At 40.8% G+C, this 20,254-nt stretch overlaps 1 protein-coding gene across 1 annotated transcript; it reads left to right on the top strand.

Moving 5' to 3' along the window:
- Positions 1-177: 177 nt before the first annotated feature.
- On the top strand, positions 178-19,037 carry pggt1b (protein geranylgeranyltransferase type I, beta subunit). Its single transcript, XM_084946567.1, has 9 exons — positions 178-340; positions 2,586-2,704; positions 3,954-4,018; positions 4,295-4,446; positions 6,159-6,291; positions 7,286-7,331; positions 10,554-10,738; positions 11,850-11,958; positions 15,691-19,037. The coding sequence occupies exons 1-9, from the start codon at positions 213-215 to the stop codon at positions 15,855-15,857; spliced, it is 1,104 nt and encodes a 367-aa protein (XP_084802693.1). The 5' UTR covers positions 178-212; the 3' UTR covers positions 15,858-19,037.
- The last annotated feature ends 1,217 nt before the right edge of the window (positions 19,038-20,254 follow it).

A 20,254-nucleotide genomic window follows, 5' to 3' on the forward strand; every position in this document is an offset into this window, starting at 1 on the left:
AATTGAGTATTTTGGTCTAAATAACCCAAAATGTGATGTACACATATGTGGACGCCAGGTCCTAGGAGGTTAAACTGTGAAACTGTTATTTTTTAAATAAAGATTTTTATTGTGATGTGCCGTTTACACTTTAGGTACGTCGAAGTAGTATGAGCTTTTATTTTGAAACTTAAACGTACCGGAAAAGGATTCTCATAGGTGCGAAAGCAAAGATGGCGGAAGAGGAGAACGAGTTTGAAGAATTTGAGCAAATAGACTTTTTAAGAGATCGACATGTACGATTCTTTCAGCGAACACTTCAGGTGTTACCTGAGAGATACGCCTCGCTGGAAACGACCAGGTCAGTTCACCGAAATGAACAAAGATGCTCTAGTTTGTGTGTTTTGTGGAAGAACTTCACTAGCAGCTAAGCTAGGTGGTCTTCACAAGCAGTTTTGAATGGAGGCTAATGCTAGTAGCATAGCATAACTGCAAGCACCAGCTTAGCCAAGTTATGGCAGATGAACAGCTGTATTAACACAATGCAGTGAGGTGTTTATTATTAAGTGATAGGTCATGTTATTATCATAGTCATCAAAGGAATTGGTCTCACCTAAGTGTTGCAGCGAACTGCAATTTGTAAATTTGAATATTAACTCAACTTTTTTATTTAATTAATGGAAAACGCCGCTTTACAAACTATAAACTAGTGTTTCGCTATAAAGAAAATGTGTCTCTAATGTTGAACAACTGAGAGGTTTACCATAATTTAAGCAGAATAAATGAAATGAAAACTAAGTACTAACTAGTACTTACTTTGCTAACTAGGCTGTGATCTGAAGTAAGAACACGAAGCAGGTGGTTGAGATATGCTCTCCATAAAAGAGTAATGAAGGTCAGCAGAAGCAAGACGGAATATTTCAGTTCAATTCAATTTCATTTATATAGCGCCAAGCTAGTTGCCTCGAGGTGCTTTATATTGTAAGGTAAAGACCCTACAATAATACAAAGAACCATGACCGGTTGGGGGTGAATGGATGAAGACAGGAGAAAGACATGCTGTGGAAGAGAGACAGAGATTAATAATAACTATTAATTAAATGCAGAGGTGTATAAATGCACAGTGAGTGAAAAAGATGACTGAAGAAGCATCATGGTAATCCCCCAGCAGCCTACATCAATTGCAGCATAACTAAGGGAGGATTCAAGGTCACCTGGTCCAGCCCTAACTATATTCTTTATCAAAAAGGAAAGTTTTAAGCCTAATCTTAAAAGTAGAGAGGATGTCTGTCCCCAGAATCCAAACTGGGAGCTGGTTCCACAGAAGAGGGGCCTGAAAGCTGAAGGCTCTGCCCCCTATTTTACTTTTAAATACTGTAGGAACCACAAGTAAGCCCGCAGTCTGAGAGTGAAGCGCTCTATTGGCGTGATAGAGTACTGTAAGGTCATTAAGATGGGGCCTGATTATTCAAGACCTTGTATGTGAGGAGCAGGTTTTTAAATTCAATTCTGGATTTAACAGGGAACCAGTGAAGAGAAGCCAATATAGGAGAAATATGCTCTCTCTTGCTAGTCCCTGTGAGATCTCGTGCTGCAGCATTTTGGATCAACTGAAGACTTTTCAGGGAGTTTTTAGGACATCGTAATAATAACAAATTACAGTAGTCCAGCCTAGAAGTAATAAATCCATGAACTAGTTTTTCAGCGTCACTTAGAGACAGGATGTTTCTAATTTTGGAGATATTGCGCAAATGGAAGAAATGTGTGTGAATGATAGGGAAGGAGGTGTAACAGTGAAGGAAAATAAGTACCTGACATCAACCATCCAAAGCAATGAACAGTCCAATAAGAGGTGAAGAAGAGAGTGCAGGCAAGGTGGAGTGAGTGTCAGGATAGCAGAAAGAGTGAAAGGTAAGGTTTACAAGATGGTAATGAGAACTACTGTGATATATGGTTTAGTAACGGTGGCACTAACTAGAAAACAGGAGGTGGAGCTGAAAGTGTTAAGATGTTCGAGAGACGTCTGTCTCGCCCTAGCAGCGCCTGTCCCTCTCCTCTCCTCTTCAGTTCGCCTCAACATAAGCTCGTCATATTCTCTTACATGATTTACTCTGAGGTGTTTGACGAGGTTAGCGGTGTTGCCACAACACCTCACTGTCTTGCCACATGTATCGCAAACCGCGTCTTGGCTGTTTGTGGAGGTAAAATACGTCCACACATGACTCCGTTTACGCTCAGCCATTGTTGTGAGTGCGCACGCCAAGGGGCTGCCACACATTTATACAGCCGTATTTCGCATATGACTATGAAAGGCGGAAGAGAAAGTAGTTCCTTCCAATTTAGATGATCATAATGATATTGTTTCTTTCCACTGTGTTCCTGTTAATGATAAACTACAAATTTACCCCAAATTACTAAAATATCAATAGTTTAATATGAGAATCAATTCTAGAGCATAAATAACTGGTATCGGAGGAATGGATATTTCAGTATCGAGCCGCAAAGCACTGCAATAAACCACATCTTACATTGCCTCTGATTTTTTGCATTCTCACAAATATATTTGTAATAAGTAAAAATGAATGTAAATCTCACCTTGTTTTTAGGTTGACCATCGTGTTTTTCGCCCTGTCTGGTCTGGATGTGCTGGATGCCCTAGATGTGATTGATCAGAACGTCATGATTGAGTACATTTACTCACTACAGGTTCTGCCTACTGAGGATCGTAAGTCACACATTTTCCTACTTTTATAACTATTTAGCAGTTGGCAGTGCAAAAAAAAATCATTGTCAGTAGGAATATTATTTTTTACAAAGGCTAACATTAAGTGGTAGAGCAATACAGCTGTCAGAGTTCCTGAATGCATTAATCAGGCATTGCATCTTTGCCTACATTTGTGCCCTGTTTCTTTGGTGTAATATTCCACAGTTAAATTTAACTAGTTTAGTACCTAAATTGAACTGCACTAGAAAATAAATCAAAAAGATTTGAAAATTATGGAATTCATCATCAATCTCTGGTGCTGTTAGCAAACGGGATGCTGGTAGGGGGTGAGGGTTAGTGCATGTTAGTCCCTAAGATATCATCAGGATATTACAGAGAGACTGAGTTACTGTGGGATTGATGGGCTCTTGAGAAGTTCAGCTTTCTGCCTTTTTAAGATTTTTACCCCAGGATACATTTCAGGTTTTTCTCTTCATGTTTGTCGACTTCAAAGCTGTCGAACTTGAAAGTCTGGATTATGAAACCGATACCGACTTCCAGGTGTTCTCCTCGCTTACCCTGTTACATTCATTCATTCGTCAGGGAAAGTTGGACTCTAAATCTTTAATGACTTGGGTTTTTTTGTCTCTAACAAGCCCGTCTGTGCCATCTGTTTAGATGCCCATTCAGTTAATTATTCAAGCCATCAACAGAAATTACAGAGGGGTAGCCATGCCTGATTGGTCTCGGTTTTGTTGCTGCCATATGTTTGGCGTCACATTGATTTCTTGTCATTAGGTATGAAAAACACAACTCAGGAGGCACTCGAGATTTCCTAATGTATCATTGGTATGGAAATAGATCTCTGGCATGAAACTGCAGATGTTTCGAGTGATTTAATCTTTATATTTATGCATCAAAAAATGTTGTGTTGTGCAGCAAGTATAAACTCAACAATAAGTGCGAATAGCACCTGCCACTCAGGGCATAATGATCTGTAGATGTAATGGTGATAAATGTGCGACATGTAACAACTGTTTAATTATCGTATGTTGAAACTGCTGGAGCATGCTGTCCACTGTAAGTGGTGTTTCTGTCATAACCAGGAGATGGCAGCAGTGTTCTTTTTATATTATTATTTTTCGGGAGAATTTAAAAAAAAAAAAAAAAATCTAGTAATGCTTTCTTTGTCCCAGTTTTTCTTCACCTGTGTAGAGTGATGACCTTTTGTTAAATATCTGCTCTTCCTTCCGCTCTTGTCTTTTTTCAGAATCCAACCTAAGTCGATGTGGGTTTCGGGGATCATCACATATTGGAATCCCTTACAGCACTAAGGTACAGCCATCGCCCACCCCAGCATGTTTTTTGAGGTTATGTTTTGTAAAGACTAAAGCATCACCTTCTTTTGCATTAGTCTTAGAGGCGGCTTCACTACTATTATCCCTATTTTTCTGTTGTTTTCTATATTTATGGTAATCCTGCTCCAAATATTTTGTTATTCTTCCCTCCAGCTGAAGGATTAGTAGTCAGAACTATTACCATTCTGTCTACAATCTCTTCCCGTATAGCTTCAGTGGTAAAAATAATATCTCCTGCTGATGTTTTCTCCAGGGCCCAGGTGTGCTCCATCCATATGACAGTGGCCATGTAGCTATGACCTATACTGGGCTGTGCTCACTGCTGATACTTGGAGATGACCTTAGCCGGGTTAACAAGCAGGCCTGTCTGGCTGGTCTGAGGGCGCTGCAGCTGGAGGATGGCAGGTCAGAGCGCACACACATACACGCTCTGATTTCCTTCAGCAGCTCGAAATAAATACACCTGAGGTGGTGGAGACAACAAGCAGCCTTAACACGGACTGACTCACATTTGATTCTGCAGTAGCAGTTCTGTGTGCAAGTCTCCAGGCACCCTGATAACAGATTGTACAGCAAGAAAACAATACAACTCTTGCAAATCTTTAGTGGGGTAGACCAGTGAAACGTCCCTTTCTGTTTGTGTAAAGAGGTTCAGCTGCACATTTATTCCCTGAGATATCTTATCTTATGTTATTATTAAAAAAGAAGCGCAGTTTGATCATTATGTCTCAGTGTTTCTACATGATAAAGAAATGCTGCTGGTGTAAATGAAAGGAATCAGTCAGCATGATTTTCTGGGATGTCATTGTTAGAAATGAACATATAAAACTACAGAAAATGTCCTGTAATTATAAGACAGAAAGCCTTTGTTCATTTCCAGAAAATGCATTTAGTTTTGGTTTACTGTGAAAACCACTGTAAAAACACAAGAAACAGACAATTCTACAGCAGATGGTGGAAAAAAAGAATCTGTTCTGTCATTCAGTTGTTTATCTGTTATTTAGTTACCTTGATGTATGAATGGCCATAGGAGAGATCTTTATCAGTGGAAAAAAGATGCAAAACTGCAGTTAGAAGTCCAAAATTTATGCCCTCTTTCATCCAGTGGGCCAAATTAGAGTCTTTGCCGAGCCGATTCTGGACTCAGGGCCTTATGTTTGACGCCCCTGTTCTATAAATTTAACGACTCTCTTCTAACCATCACAGCAGGATAAACCTTCCCAAAGCGGCATTATTGTTGGCATTGGTCTTTGCTCATGGGAACTGTGACGTCACCACATCCCTGTAACTACTTATAGCTGTGCTTGAGGCGTGCTGCCACAACGCAGAAACAATCACTGGATCGGTGCGGGAATTAGAATAGAAGAAAACGAAACGGGCAACAAAGCGATCGAGAGGATTTTGGCTCATCTGGTCAAATGACCGATGAGCCAGTGCCGTGGCCAGACGTCTGCCAAACATCCACTCTTCCTATAAGTCGGCCAGAATTTAATCGAACTTGTGGGTGTTTTTCCATTTTCAGAAGATTCACTAGTCCTCCAAGAATATTGATTCGATTTTAATGACACTTGCACACGGTGATCACCTACTAGGTGTTCAACCAAATTTCGGTCAAGGCCGAGGTCACGTGTGTCGTTTTCCAGCCAATAACCTGCAACTTGAGATGGATCGTGAGCTTAGATCTCACATCTTACTTTTTCCACAAAATATCTGTGCTCTCTGTAGCATAGAATAGAATAGAATAGCCTTTTATTGTCAATGTACATGTAACTTTTGGCACGCCCACCATTCATAAGGGCGACAACGGTAGCCAACAACTGCCAGTATCTTTGACAAGTTCACTTCGTGTTAAGAAAAGTAACAGCCGCCTCACTAATGATTAAAAAAACAGGTCAAAAACGACAGTTAGCAACATTAATCAGCAACCTCTGAACAAACACATGACAAATAAGTGTTTACTCTGCGACTGCCAGCTCTCTAATGCGGCACAAACAATGCCTTAGCAGTTTTATCTGAGAAGCTTTATAAAAATCAAATTCGTCTTCAGTATGGACAGCAGGCTTATTTCCAGTTGTTTAAGTAGCTCATTCGCCTTTACTGCTTCCTCTTACTTCCAGTTTTTACGCAGTGCCAGAAGGAAGTGAGAATGATATACGCTTTATCTACTGTGCAGCCAGTATCTGTTACATGCTGGACAACTGGTCAGGCATGGACATCCAAAAGGCCATTGAATACATCCGAGGAAGTTTGGTGAGTAGATGTTAAAAAATTAAAAAATATGAAATGTAGCTTCCTGATAACTGGGTGCAGCAGTAAACAACAACACAGCGCGGCAACATTTGAATGAGAAGAACAGGCCACCCACCTTCAGTAGGTGGCACTCTGCCGAGAAATACTTCATTTATAATAAACGGAGGGGGCTGAGCAGTGCGGTGTGGTCTTAAAGCTGTAGCAGAGTATTCTTTCCACCCTCCCGACCAGGAGGGAAAACACATTTTTTGCACCAAACTGATATTTTTATCAAGAGCTCAAGTCCTCGAAGCAATGCGGGTTCCACTAAATCCTTAAATTTATTCTGTATCAGGACAAGCTCATATAATTTTGGCAGTTAGCACAAGAGGCTTTTATCATAGTTTATCATTGTTTCACTGGTGTGTTGATAACAGGCTTCATACTTTTGGATGGATACCAATTTTTTTTTGCATAGCAGGTTAATTATTCGTGAATGTAAGTATGCCAGAAGCAGTGGGTGGTGGGTGGTTATGTATCAGAGGGCCTGTTTATGAGCAGCCACGTATCCATTTACAAACCTTATTGTTGAGGCGTGATCAGATCATACACAGGGACAAAACATGGTTGGACTTTCCCGCGTACCACCTGTCGTTTAGTGTGAATTTTGTATGAGCTGCCTATTGTAGCAGGTGGCAATTTTTCATAAATATGTGTAGAAAACTGTCGTGTTTCATGACAGTTTCAGCTTCTTTTAAAGCAACAGGGTAACCTTATCTGGGCTTTTTTAAAGAAAGAAAAAGAAGGAGTTGGAGCTCTGCGAGCTGTCTCAGTATATGTTTATGTATTTTACTGAGATTATATAGTTTCTAAAAACTGAAACAGACTGCAACACAAATGTATTTAATCTTTTTACTAAATTGGGTGTCAGTGTGAATAAATATATATTCAGAAGACTGATGTGGTGCTTTTTTAATCTTTGCTCACATTTGAACCTTTGTCTCTCTCTTTCTAGTCCTATGACAGCGGGTTTGGCCAGGGAGCTGGGCGAGAGTCACATGGTGAGTCTGATATTATTTTAATTGTTTATGTTATCAGATAAGTGAACATTAGAGGAAGAAAATTATCGCACTTCGCAGCACAAATGTCTCTGAATAATGATTCGATTTGTGAGTTCATATCAGATCAAAGGATTTGTGGGTGTGTATGCCTGTGTCGCAGTAAAGGGTATGAACGTCCCCGATGGTACTAAGTGCTTTAAAGGATTAGCCATTTAAATAACTCTCTATAGATACAGTACCTTGCTCTCATTAAGCTCTCCCCCGCTCAAATTAAACCGTGTTATTCTGGCACAAAAGCCTTCATCTTACATGCTCTTACACACATATACACACTTCTCAGTAACACATCTACTGTCACCTTCTTGGCACAGTGAAGAAATCATTTTGTGGTAGCTTTGTGAGGGGCTGTGAACGCATAAATTACATCTAAAACCGCTCAAAGGCACAGATTCTAGTGTGTCTCAGTGATTTCCTTCCTTGAGATAAATTCGACCTCTGTGATTACAGCCTTCATTGAGACTCTGCTCTCTTCTGCAAGCATGCCAACTCTCTGTCTGAAGGCTGATTACACATCAGTAGAGATGCAGAGTAGATGCCCATACATCCCTAAAGTGTGTTTGTTCAGCAGCAAGGCCTCCCACGCTGTTTGCTTTGCACTGTTTTGCTGATAATTGTGTTAAATGCATAAAATGGGGTATTATTAAAAACTATGTGCAGGGTATACTTTTCTCCTTTTTCTTGCCATGCATGGTTATTTTCTTAAGATGGTAAGAAAACAACATTTTTCTCATAAATACACCTCAGAGAAATTCCATAGATGTCACCCCTCATGTTTAAACTGCATTATCAGTGTGTTTGGGCTCATTGTCATGCTGAAAGATGAATTTGCTGCCAATCAGGTGCTTTCCAAATGGTATTGCATGGTGGATCAAAAGCTGATTGTGCTTTTTCACATTTGTAATTTTACCAATGTTGATAAGATTCCCAACAGCAGTGACTGAAATGCAGCTCCAAATCACCGAGCCTCCACCCTGCTTTACAGGTGGCTGTAGACACACTGTTGCACCTCTCTCCTGACTTCCACACATTTCGATGATGATTTGAAACAAAGATGTCAAATCTGGGTTATTCACTAGTATAGCTCAGCTAGGGCTGTTCGATATAGCGATATATATTGGATGACGATATAAAAACATCTATCGTTTCATTTTACGCTATCGTTTGTTTCGTGGTGTCGCAAAATAAACTGTTTACGGCAATATTTTTTCATCGTTCTGATGGTCACTGTAGTGGCTATATTAATTTCTCTCTTAAGCTCTCTTTCTCTTATATTTAATATAACCACACTACTGACGGACAAGCGCCTGTTTTTATGCGTTGTCGTTAGCAACAACGACGGTAACACCTTCGCGTGTCCGCTTGTTTATGTTCTACATAAACCTTTCACAATAAAGCTCAAGATCCTGTTGAGACTTTTCAAAATAAACTGAATCACGTGAAAGAGCAGATTATTTACGGATGAGAAGCAAAAAAAGATCCGCCAGGTGCTAAAAAATAAACCTTAGACTCAAACGTTAGAACAGGCAACCCGCAGCACGCCGTGTAATATATACAAAGAAAACGGCGGCAGTCTAAAAATGTATCGTTTCATGCATCTGTTAAAACACTCGACTCCGGATAAAGGACGCAGAGCTGGAAACACTTCACGCAAGTCGAGCTGCCCGAGATTCACAGAATTTACAGAAAATGTTAAATTTTTGTGATTTATATCGTTATCAGGACGATAGAATTCTTATATCGGGATATGTGATTTTGGTCATATTGCACAGCCCTAAGCTCAGCCTTTTCTCCCTGTTCCCCTCCCTTAAGAATTTTTTTGTCCTGTTAACATAAGAACATGAATTTCAGATTAAGTTCATCTCCTGTAGATAGTTAATTTTTCCGTTTGTTTTTTTTTTTTGGGTTTTTTTAGGCAAGCCACTTCTTCTTTTATCTTCCACTTTTCCTAATTTTTTTTCTTTAAGGTCAAACCGCACACTATGCCGCAATGTGCCAATTTTGGGTTAGTAGCACTTTGGGAATCACCTTGTTGGTCCAAAAATAAAATTTTATCCTTGTCAATTTATGTTTTATTTGGCATTTTTGGAAGATTAAACTAAAATGAGAATAAATTATGTTCTTTTATTTACAATTTAAAATTAGTTCCTTGCCAAGTTGTCTGTTGTAACACTAGTTCATCCCGTGAGTTTGGTTCATTTTCTTATCACCTCTTTTTTTTTTTACATCTTTTGAAAATGTTTCGGTCAAAGGACTTGACTGAAAATGAGTGGAAAAAGCAGCCGATGTCCAAAAATGAACTTAGAAACACTTTGGGAAAGCCTGGAGAACTAGTGCTCAAGACCACTAGTAAGTAAAATGACAAGAAGGTCGTACTCCCCAGATTATTTAAAATAAATCAATGAAAGTTGGCTCAAGCTTTGGGACTTCACTGTATATGTTGGCACAGGAGGAAATAAGGTTACATTCAAGTGTGAATATTTGTTATACTTTCCAAACAGAAAGCTGCTTTTAGGGTCTATTTTTATTATAAAGCCGATTGTTCCCAACCCTGCGGTTAGAGTCAATGGTTAGGATTCCCCTCAGTTCTGTTTGACATTTATATTTATCTCCTCTTCCTTCGCCTCAAGCAGAAAGGGAGCTAGACATGGCTGATTATAGGCAAGTGTAGCATGTTGGCAGATTTACACTCGTGACCCAAACACTTCACCACGCCTTTTCTTTGTGTCTCCCCTTCACACGTTACCACGTTCACACAAACACAGATAAGCTGGCAGTGATGTTCATAATGTGTGGAGGTCAGCTAGAGCAGCTGTGATAATGAAAGCAGTTGACAGCTGGATTGTAGAAGATTGCTTATGGCTGCTCTGATAACAGCTTATCATCAATCAATCAAAACTCTCACGCTGGTATTAGTCCAGCTGTATGATGCTCTGTTTTTCAGCCCTCAACTCTAAAAGCATCTCTAAAGGTTTTTCTCTTCTCGTCTTACGTTTAGCCTGTGAGTTATTTGAGCCCACACACAGATATAAAATCTGTGTTTTGATTGCCGTGCCCTGCAATCATCTTGTTTGTCACCAAAACATATGAACCACCGGCGCTGCTTTCCAGTTTGAATACATTGTCAGATTAGTCAAATTTAATGAGCCTGTGTTGTGTTTCTAGGCGGCTGGACGTACTGCGCCATAGCCTCTCTGTGTCTGATGGGTCGACTGGAGGAGGCACTGAGTCAGCGGGAACTGGACCGGATCCGGCGCTGGTGCATCATGAGGCAGCAGAGCGGTTTCCACGGCCGCCCAAACAAACCCGTAGATACATGCTACTCCTTTTGGGTGGGAGCTACATTGGAGGTAAAGACCAGTGGGACAGACACGTGCACGCATATAGAGACACCGTTTTGCATGCATTAAAAGTGAAGCTGGGTGCTGCACTAAATGGCAATTAAAATACCAGCAGTTTAAGAGGAAGTGATTCCTGTGCACCAACATGGACGCACAGCCAAACCGGATACCAAAACACTAAATAGGGAAGCTCAGATTGCAGCACACAGTGAGGAAGTGCTGCTCTTTTTCCTCCTACAGAGGCTATTACCCTACATGTTCACACTGGGAAAAATGTGGGCCTGTCGATAGTCTCATTTATAGAACCTTTTAAGAAGTTATGTTTATGAAATTTCTCTTTATTACAGCACAGAAGATGTTACACTTTAGAATATATTGGCATTCACTAAATGTGAATCATTTTTGAAAATCTCACATCGTCTAAACTCCTGGTTTACTGGGGGATTTAATTGCTTGTAAACCGCAAACCCCTCTGAAACCCTACAGCGTCACCTGATATGGACACGGAAATGTAATCGTCTAGTAACATTACAACAGCTCGGTGCCGTTGAGTCCCTGTGGCATTTCCGGCTACTTTTTTGCCGCAGTTTTTGAATTTTTCAATCGCAAGTTGCTGAAATTATCAGGGTGGATGTGAAGGAATGTACAGCATATAAAACACCGGGACATGTGGTAATTAATACATAGGTTGATCTTCACTTCCATATACGCTAAAAACCTGACCTAAATACACACACACACACTCGTACAAAAGCAAACCCAGTGCAGGAAAACAGTGGATTTGTGGGTTGTCAAGCGCCAGAAGGATTAAAGTTTCACAGTCAAACAAAATATTTGCAGATGGCTCACACTGACGTTTGATGTTTTTCTCCCCTGATGTCTGTATATAGAGGGAGAATATCAAGTGTGTGTAATCACTGGTTTTCACCTTTGTGGAAATAAATGTTGTCATATGTGTGTGACTTCTCTAAACACAGTCTGCTCTGCTTCTTTGGAAATGAGTGTGTACTGAGCCAGTTTAACCTTATAATAAACAGCGCTCTAAATTTATATCAGTGCATTTGTTTTGTTAGAGTCTCTTGCAAATGTTTTCCTTTTTCTTATTACCCTTATTTTCCAGCTGTTAGATGTGTTCCAGTATACAAACTTTGAAAGGAACCGGAGCTTCATCCTGTCCACGCAGGATCGGTTGGTGGGCGGCTTCGCCAAATGGCCAGACAGCCATCCAGGTAAGCATCTCACAGTACATGTAGTCATTAGGTAAAGTGCAAAAGGTACCCGACTACTCAAAAGCCTAATGTGGATTCCACCCATAGTTTTTACAAAAATCAGTTTTGCTGTTTGTTTGCATAGAGGTTATTTTTGTAGAAGCTCGATTAAGGTTACTATGCTTTGCTGTAGCTCTAAATATCTCAAGGATAAGAGGTGGTGGATGTAAGCAGTTAGGATACCTTTATTTTCCTTTCTCTCTTACTGAACAGTTTCCATGCCCTCCACAGGTACAGGGAGGTCAGGGTGGAGCTGTGGTTGCCGGTTTTATTTGAGATCAGCGGATGAGCTCTTGTAACCCTAAACTTCAATGGTCTAGTTGCTCGTCTGGTCCGTATTTGTGCTTTCTTCCTCGCCCTTGTAATGTGTAATTGATGAGGTGGTTGTTGTTGGTAGCCAAGGACACAGCAGATCGGGCTCCTCACATTACAGGAACAAGGCAGGGGAAGACAGGGTGGAAGGAACAATGAGGTGAACAGGGCAGGTAGACAGTGTGATGACAAAGCCGTGTGAATATACATGTACAAAGGAGAGTTTTAGGAAATAAAAGAGACTGCAGCAGTATGGGAACAGATACCGCTGGACTTCTGTGTGCGTGTGTGTGTGTGTGTGTGTGTGTGTGTGTTTGAGCTGCGCAGTCATGCACAGGAAGGAGCTGGCTTGGGAAGATGGGACAGCAACAATAGCCCGGAACAAAAGAAGGTGTTGTGTATTTGTTTAGCAGATCTGCACCAAATAAAGCCAAATATACTTTGAACATTTGGCACAGCCCAAGTTTGTCCACAGGTACTGTTTAACAATCTGATTAACAGGAATATGTGGGATTACATGGGGTAAGAGTGGCTGAAATTCCAGTTTAAAGTGATTAAATTGAACCAACAAAATATCAGCTGTTTATTAAAAAAATAAAATCAAATAAAATCCACAGGTCTTTTCAGCTAACTTTCTTTTGCTGTAAATGACGTGACAGAATTTGATCAAACCAAATGGTTGTCACAAAGAAAGCTCCTGCCTTTATTGTATACGCGTGTCTCTGCTTTTATAACACTTACAAGAGACAGTTCGTGGCCCAAAGGCGTAGCTTAATGATCAAAGCAGCCTTATACTGATTCATGTTGGAGAAAGTGCTTTGAAGTGGCATTGATCAATACGCTGCTGTGCAAAAGTCTTGAGTCACCCTTCGTTTCTTTATATTTTGCTAGGAAAACGGGAAATGGGTGCAGCGATTTATTGAAACATATTCAAAAATAAAGTGGAATGCAAGATATAAGGGGAAAACAGAGGTTGTACAATTCTGAGGAGCATGAAAGTCAATATTTGGTATGACAATATTTATTCTTCAATGTAGCCTGGACTCTGTTAGGCAAGCTTTGTTGTCATTTCTTTAAGTAGTCTTTGGAAATAGTTCTTCAAGGACATTCAAAGCTCTTCTTTGGATGTCTATTGCATTTTGTTCTGTTCTCTGTCAAGATGATCCCACACTGCTTCAATAATATTGAGGTTCCGGCTCTGGGGAGACCAATCTATGATATTGCCCCATTGTGTGGTTTTTCTATCCAGGTATGCTTTTACTACTCTGGTAGTGTGTTTGGGGTCATTTTCATGTGGATCTAAATCTAAAAAGAGTTTTCTGTATTTATATTTCCATTAATTTTTACAAGATCCCAACACCACTGGCTAAAATGCAGTGCCAAACTATGACAGAGATCAACCATGTTTTACAGATGGCTGTGTAATTTAGCACACCTCAGCCTTCTCTCTCTGTTTGCCTTCCTTAAGAACGGCTGATGTTAATAGTAGATGGATCAGCTGAAGGTTCAGATGCATCTCTGGTCCCGTGTCAGGTTTTTGCCATTTTTTTTTCCTGTTTCTTAAGAACATGACTTTCAGATTTGTCCAGTTTCTTCAAACTTTTTAAGAGCACGCTGCACAGCATGCTAAGATATGCCAAGTTGTAACGAAATGGAAAAGAAACGGAAAGAAACGATGCGTTTGTGACAGGCTGCTAGTAACGAAGCGCCTAAAGATACAATTTAAAATTGATTCTTTCCTAAGTTGTCTGTCACACAATTCTCTGTGCTACCTGCTCGGACCCACACATTTAGCACTTAGCTGCTAAAGAGCCAGATAGAGGTATCATTATTTGTAACTAAAACGGAGCTAACAGAGGTGACTCTGCTTTAACGATAATGTTCATCTGCATCTCCGGGTAAGTAGACAGTTTGCTAAATGGACATTGATAATTTCCTTATCAGTCAAACCGCCTCAAACCTTGGACTGATGGAGACGTCTCTTCTGTTCAACCTTTAGTTTGAGTCCTTGTTGACTCGTGATTGATGCCACTAATGGTGCTTTGATTGATTCTAATGTCTGTGTCCAATCATCTGTCATTTCATTATAATTCAATTACTGCTCATTTACTGGCTCGTGCAGCTTTTACTCTCGTCCCAGGGGAGGTGAAACGACCACAGAGGCGACCTGCATGCATTATTTATATCTACTTAAAGGTTCAGTGCAAGAAAACCATATGGAGGAAGGTTCTTATGCGAAATGAGGTTTTTGTTTTATTGACTGCATATGGATGGGTAAAGGGACATCCAGCACGTTCATCTTATCCAGTGGTTAAACTGGGGTTATGACTGACGTCAGGACTCAAGACCATACAGAGATTTTTCATTACTAGACCTTACTTGCCTTCTTGTTCCTCTACTTAAGAGGCCGGTCAAGTTTCATAGTTGTAGTCTTCTTGAATTCTTACATTAGACTTGAGCATGAAATTGGAAAGCTCCCAGTAATATGATTTCAAGCTAGTAACAGTACCAGCTCACCTTGATACTGCAGATAGAATATTATGATGGTGCAAAAAATGCCAACAGCTCTCATGGTGCTGTATAGACTCTGAATCTGTTTAGTTATGTGTCTCCTTCCTCATTTCTTATTCTTTGACATATTTGTCACACTTAAATGTTTCAGATCATCAAACGCATTTTAGTATTAGACAAAGATGGCTTTGTTGTACTTGAGTTATCTAACCTGCCCTGCCTGCCCTCTTTTGTTAAATCATAAATTAAATGTGCTTAACCAAAATCTTTTTTTTGGAAAGCTGGGTTTAGTTTCACTAGCCACTCCCAGGCCTGATTACAGCCGGATTCTTGGTGAATCAAGAAATCACTTAAATAGAAGCTGTCTGACAAAGTGAAGCAGGCTAAAAGATCTCGAATAACGTGCACAACATGGCACAATCTAAAGAAACTCGAGAGCAGCTGAGAAACAAAATCTCTGGCATCTATCAGTCTGCAAAGGGTAATAAAGCTATTCCTAAGACTTTTGGACTCCAGTGAACCGCAGTGAGACAAATGGAGACGACTTTAAACAGCGGTGAACCTTCCTGGGAGTGGCCAACCTGGCAAATTTGTTCCAAGAGCTCTGTAACCTAGAATAACCTGGAACATCATTTAAAGAACTGCAGGCCTCACTTTCCTCAGTTAAGGTCAGAGTTCATGTTTCAACAATAAGAAAGAGACTGAGCAAAAATGGCTTCCATTTTTTTTTCTCTGGCGTCATCAGTCAGTGTACGAGTACTGCAAAGGCTACAGACCTGTCACATACAGGTGTTTGTGCTGTGATGCATGTTATCATCTCTGACCTAGTTTCTTCTTTCCATTCTTTCAATCTCTCTTCCTCTCTGTCAGATCCTCTTCATGCATACTTAGGGCTTTGTGGTCTGTCCCTAATTGGAGAGCCCAATCTGAGGAAGGTCCACCCCGGTCTTAACATCACCCAGAGAGCCTTTCAGCGCCTCCAACAGCTGCAGCAGACATGGAGAGACAGCACCAACACCTGCGGACGTCAGCACTGAAAGCCGGATGAACCGCGGCGCTCCCTCTCAATGGCTTCAGTTATCAGCAACGTCGAACAGTTACCAGTCAAGGAGGACTGGACTTGTTGAAGAGGTTTGGCCACTTACCAAGAGGCCATCTCATGTGAGGACTGAAGAACGCTCTTCTTTACAAAAGCAGTAACTTTGGGACGCTCACTTTAAATCCATCCAGTGCAACTCTTCCGTTAAGAGCCACACGCCTCACGTTTTTTGCTGCCTTTTATTCGCACAGTAGTCAATAACGGTGTGGTTTGTGGTTCGTGGGAATAAAAACGTGCCAGAAAGTCAAATTTGAGCTGCTATAAACTTGAAATTTCTGATGCCTCCATTGTTCCATTGAGTTTTTAGATAATGGCCTTTTGAGCTTTGCTGCTCATCATCATTGTGAACAATATCTTCATAGCCAAGGATCAAAACTCTAAATGTACATAAGAAACATTGTAATAAGTGTTTAAGGGGGGATCCCTGGAGGGCTGGGAGCATCCACACTGTCTTTTTATCAGGTTTATTTGCTAAGATTATGCTATTGCTGAGTAATGTCTCTAAATTTTAAATGTGAGAACTGTTAAGGTCTCCTTTTCATTCAAAGACTTAAAGAATTCGAAGCATAGTCTCCTTTTTCTTCTTTTGCTTTTTGTTTTGTTGCCCTTGTAGCATTTCCATCCTGACATTGCTTGTGAACCTGTTTAAAGCCTCAAGCTCTCATGTCCCAAAGGTGATACCAGGCCAGGTTTACTCATCTCCCAGTTTCACCACTGCAGGCTGTGTGCACTGATCAAGATTTAAATTAAAGAGCGCCTGGTGTGAAATTAATGGAAAAGGTGGTTATGGGTTTAGCTGCAGGCAAATCATTTTAGAAAATATCATTCTTTGCCTGCATTTTTCTCTGAAGGCTAACAGAAAAGAGATTGAGCCTCTCCGGGGAGTTTGTTAAGAAGGGGAAAACCACCTTCTTTCCTGCAGAGGTAGTAGCTCCCGGTTGTAGCAGCAGACCCCATCCTAACACCCCACAACTCCTGCATCCTGACCTGTGCTCATTCGCTAGCTTGCATGCTCCCTGTAAGGCGCTAACCAGCCTGGAATCGGTAAGAAAAGATGAGACAATAGCACCGTAGCTTGAGGAAATGTATTCCTTTGAACAGTGCAGTTATTTTCAGTGCAGAAAGGATGCAAGGTAACAACAGAGAACAATGAGCACGAGCAGAATGGACCACAGAGTGTCAGGAAACAGAAGCAAGTGTTATCCCAACGAGCTACTTGCATCCCCCCCACCGAAAATGTTCATCACAAAGTATTTAGCAGTGATCTGACCCCAGACCCCTAAATCACTGAGGCAGAGCTGGTAGGGTTTACCGCACAGGTGCTCAAAGGAACACCACATGTCGTTTAGGCAACCTTTTACCCTTGACCCGAGGCAGAGAGTTTTAAATTTCAAAAACAACCCTTAGAGTGACACACGACACTGAGTTGATCACAGCCGCCACCTCCTGCCCTCACTGAGGTTCTCTCATTCCCAAATAACCATCTTCTCCCAGCCACATGCTTTCATACCGGGGTCGCCGTCTAAGCAAACGCTGCCTGCAGAGGTTGCACCCTCACTGTAGGCTGCATACAACAGCCGTTCTCACAATCTTTTTCTTTTTATCCTACCATCTAAACTAAAGCCGGACCTGGCATCATCTCCCTTTCCTCCAAATTGACCTCGTTTTCAGTTAAGGTTACAGACCAGGGAGACGGAGGAAAGAAGAGGTGAATAAATAAATAATTTGAGCCATCTATTATTAAAAGTAAACCAAAACTAGGCTGACGTCTTCTCCTCGACTCCCAACAAAGCCCTCAGTGTTATATAGCCTGGTTTTAGCGCAAAATACAGCTACTTTTTAGCCAATGCTTTATTATCTTTCACGTTTGCATGCTTTTCCTAAAGCGACAGGCTTTGCTGTGGCGATTCGTTGTTACTATAGTATCATTTTTCCTAAGATTTTGTTTCAGTGCATCTTTTTCAGATGTTCTTGAATTAAGCCTTAGATAAGTAAGGAAAGGATCTGAATTCAGAGAAAAAATGTAATTTTCTTTTTCTTTTTTTAAAGTCATCATTATATTCTTGAATCAGTGTGTTGTGATTTGCTTTGCTCTGTAAGAAAGAAAACTGTTACTTCTGCTGCACCACTGTAGAGCCAGATCCGGTGAAATTTAATGATCTGCATCTTAGGACGTCACTTCTGCTTCCTATACAGTTTACTCAGGCCGTCCTCGGCCTGTCACTCGCTCAAATTTGACTTTGAAATGTGCCTCGTGCAGCGTCGTTTTGGGTCAGTGCTCTGTGAATACTGCAGTTCTGTACATGCAGCATGGTTAAACTGGGTTAGGGATGCTCCTTCTGTCAACAGACGCCCAGGATATTTTCCTTTCCTGGAGGAGAAGAAAGAGGAAGGAACCATCTACTCTAAATGCATGTAAACTTACAGGAAGGGTAACGACTGCTCTCTAAACTCTTTGCTCCTCCCATTTTTGTTAAATGTGCTTATACAATCAGACTGATGTACGATCTGACTGATGGAAGTGATTTATTTATTTTTTACTGGAATCTGTTTTTTGGGGTGTTTTGTTTTTTCGCTCTAACGCTCCCCGTGGACACTTTCTTAAAAAGCATGAAAGATTGGATTAATGGCTCTGCCACGTGACTGCAGATGAAGGCTGTGTCTCAGCAGAGTCACCTGTTCTCTCCCCCGGTCGCATCGCAGTCCACTCTGTCCCAAAACAGGTGGACGACGGCTTTGTGCTTTTAGCTGCAGTGAAAACTGTTTTCTTTCCGAGATCCAGCAACGTGGTCAAACCATAAACCCCTGCTTTGCCATCAATAAATATACATAATGTAATAATGAATAATGTAAGAATAAAGGTAATGAAATTTATTTTTTCTATGCTTTGTAGAGATATTGAGTGTAGATACACATGTAAATGTCTATAAATATGTGACTTCTATCGTGCAAGAGAGAACCAGGTTTACGGTGACGTGAGTGAGACTGTTAGAGGAACTGGATATGCAAATGTTGGCATGTGATGTACTGTTTGTCTATAGCTTTGAATGAAATGATGTTGGCTCTGGCTTGGCAGTGCAAACTGTATGTATGGTAAATAAAACCTGTACTAACTGTCTGAATTGTTTTCTGTGGGTGGGTTCGTGCAGCTTTTCACTTTAGCTAAGTCGCACTTTAGCCTCAAAAGCTGGAGAATTTCTTCGGTACAGAAGTTAAAAATAAAGGTTAATACAACCTATAACGATATAGTTATAATAGTGTATAGCGCAGTAAAATAAAATTCAAAATGTCAACATATATTTTACTAAAGTAAAATCTGATTTGAAATCCAAATAAGGAAACAAAGTATACGTTTAAATATAGATCTGTCCACCCTTTTTTTTGCTACGTGTCTGGGTCCTGGGTGCAGGGTTTGAATAAACCATTAACATGAGAAAACATGATTTTCAGATAGATGTGTCACATGACCTACGAAAGACTTCCTGTATCTGTCCTTGTGGTTGAATCAGCCTGTTAGAGAAAGTTTCTCTGCTGCTGTCCAGTGCGTGCAGCAGAGGTGGTTAGGTTTGTTACTTCACCCAATCACAGAGCCAGCCTTCGTGCTCCGTACACTGTGCTCGCTACAGCAGACTGATAATGTCTGTTTTGCTGTGGTTTGCAGCTTTATTAGTAAACAGAGCCTGCTCATCTTCCAGGTCAGCCTGTTGCCGTCATGGTTGCGTGGGTAAACCTCCATCAAATCAACAATCGGTCCCAGGACAAACACTGGTCGCGTAGCTGTGCTCGTCGTCACCATCTCTTTGGTCTTATTCGCATTCACAAGCAGGTGATTCCTCACAGAATGCACACAAAATCATCCACTAGTGCTCTGTACTCCTCTTGTTTATCATTAGTACATCCAACCACTGCAGAATCATCAGAGTGTTTCTATAGGGTTGTATTCAAAATCTGAGGTGCACAAAGGGAACAGGAATGGAGACAGCCCGTCACCATGTCAGACGATGATAAGCCAGTCTGACAAACTGTGGCCTGTCTGTCAGGTACTCTGTAATCTGGGAGATGGTGGACAAATCTACTGGCCCCTCTTGAAGTTTTTCCTTCAGTATCAACAGCTTCAGATTCAGAAAAAAAAAACAGTTTAGTTTTGTCCCGTGAGGCCAGTGTGCATCATCTGCACAAATTATTGATTTTGCTTGTTAAAAACAGACTCATTCCTGGAGGTGAAAGGCCATGGGGGTTACCAAAATTGGTCAAAAATGCAAATGATTATGTTCCAGATGTGCACCAAAAGGGGAAAAAAACATACTGTATATGCCATGTGTTTGTTTTATTAGG

Source organism: Perissodus microlepis, chromosome 12, assembly GCF_051167445.1.
Source record: "Perissodus microlepis isolate ML-2025 ecotype Zambia chromosome 12, ASM5116744v1, whole genome shotgun sequence".
Taxonomy (NCBI): domain Eukaryota; kingdom Metazoa; phylum Chordata; class Actinopteri; order Cichliformes; family Cichlidae; genus Perissodus; species Perissodus microlepis.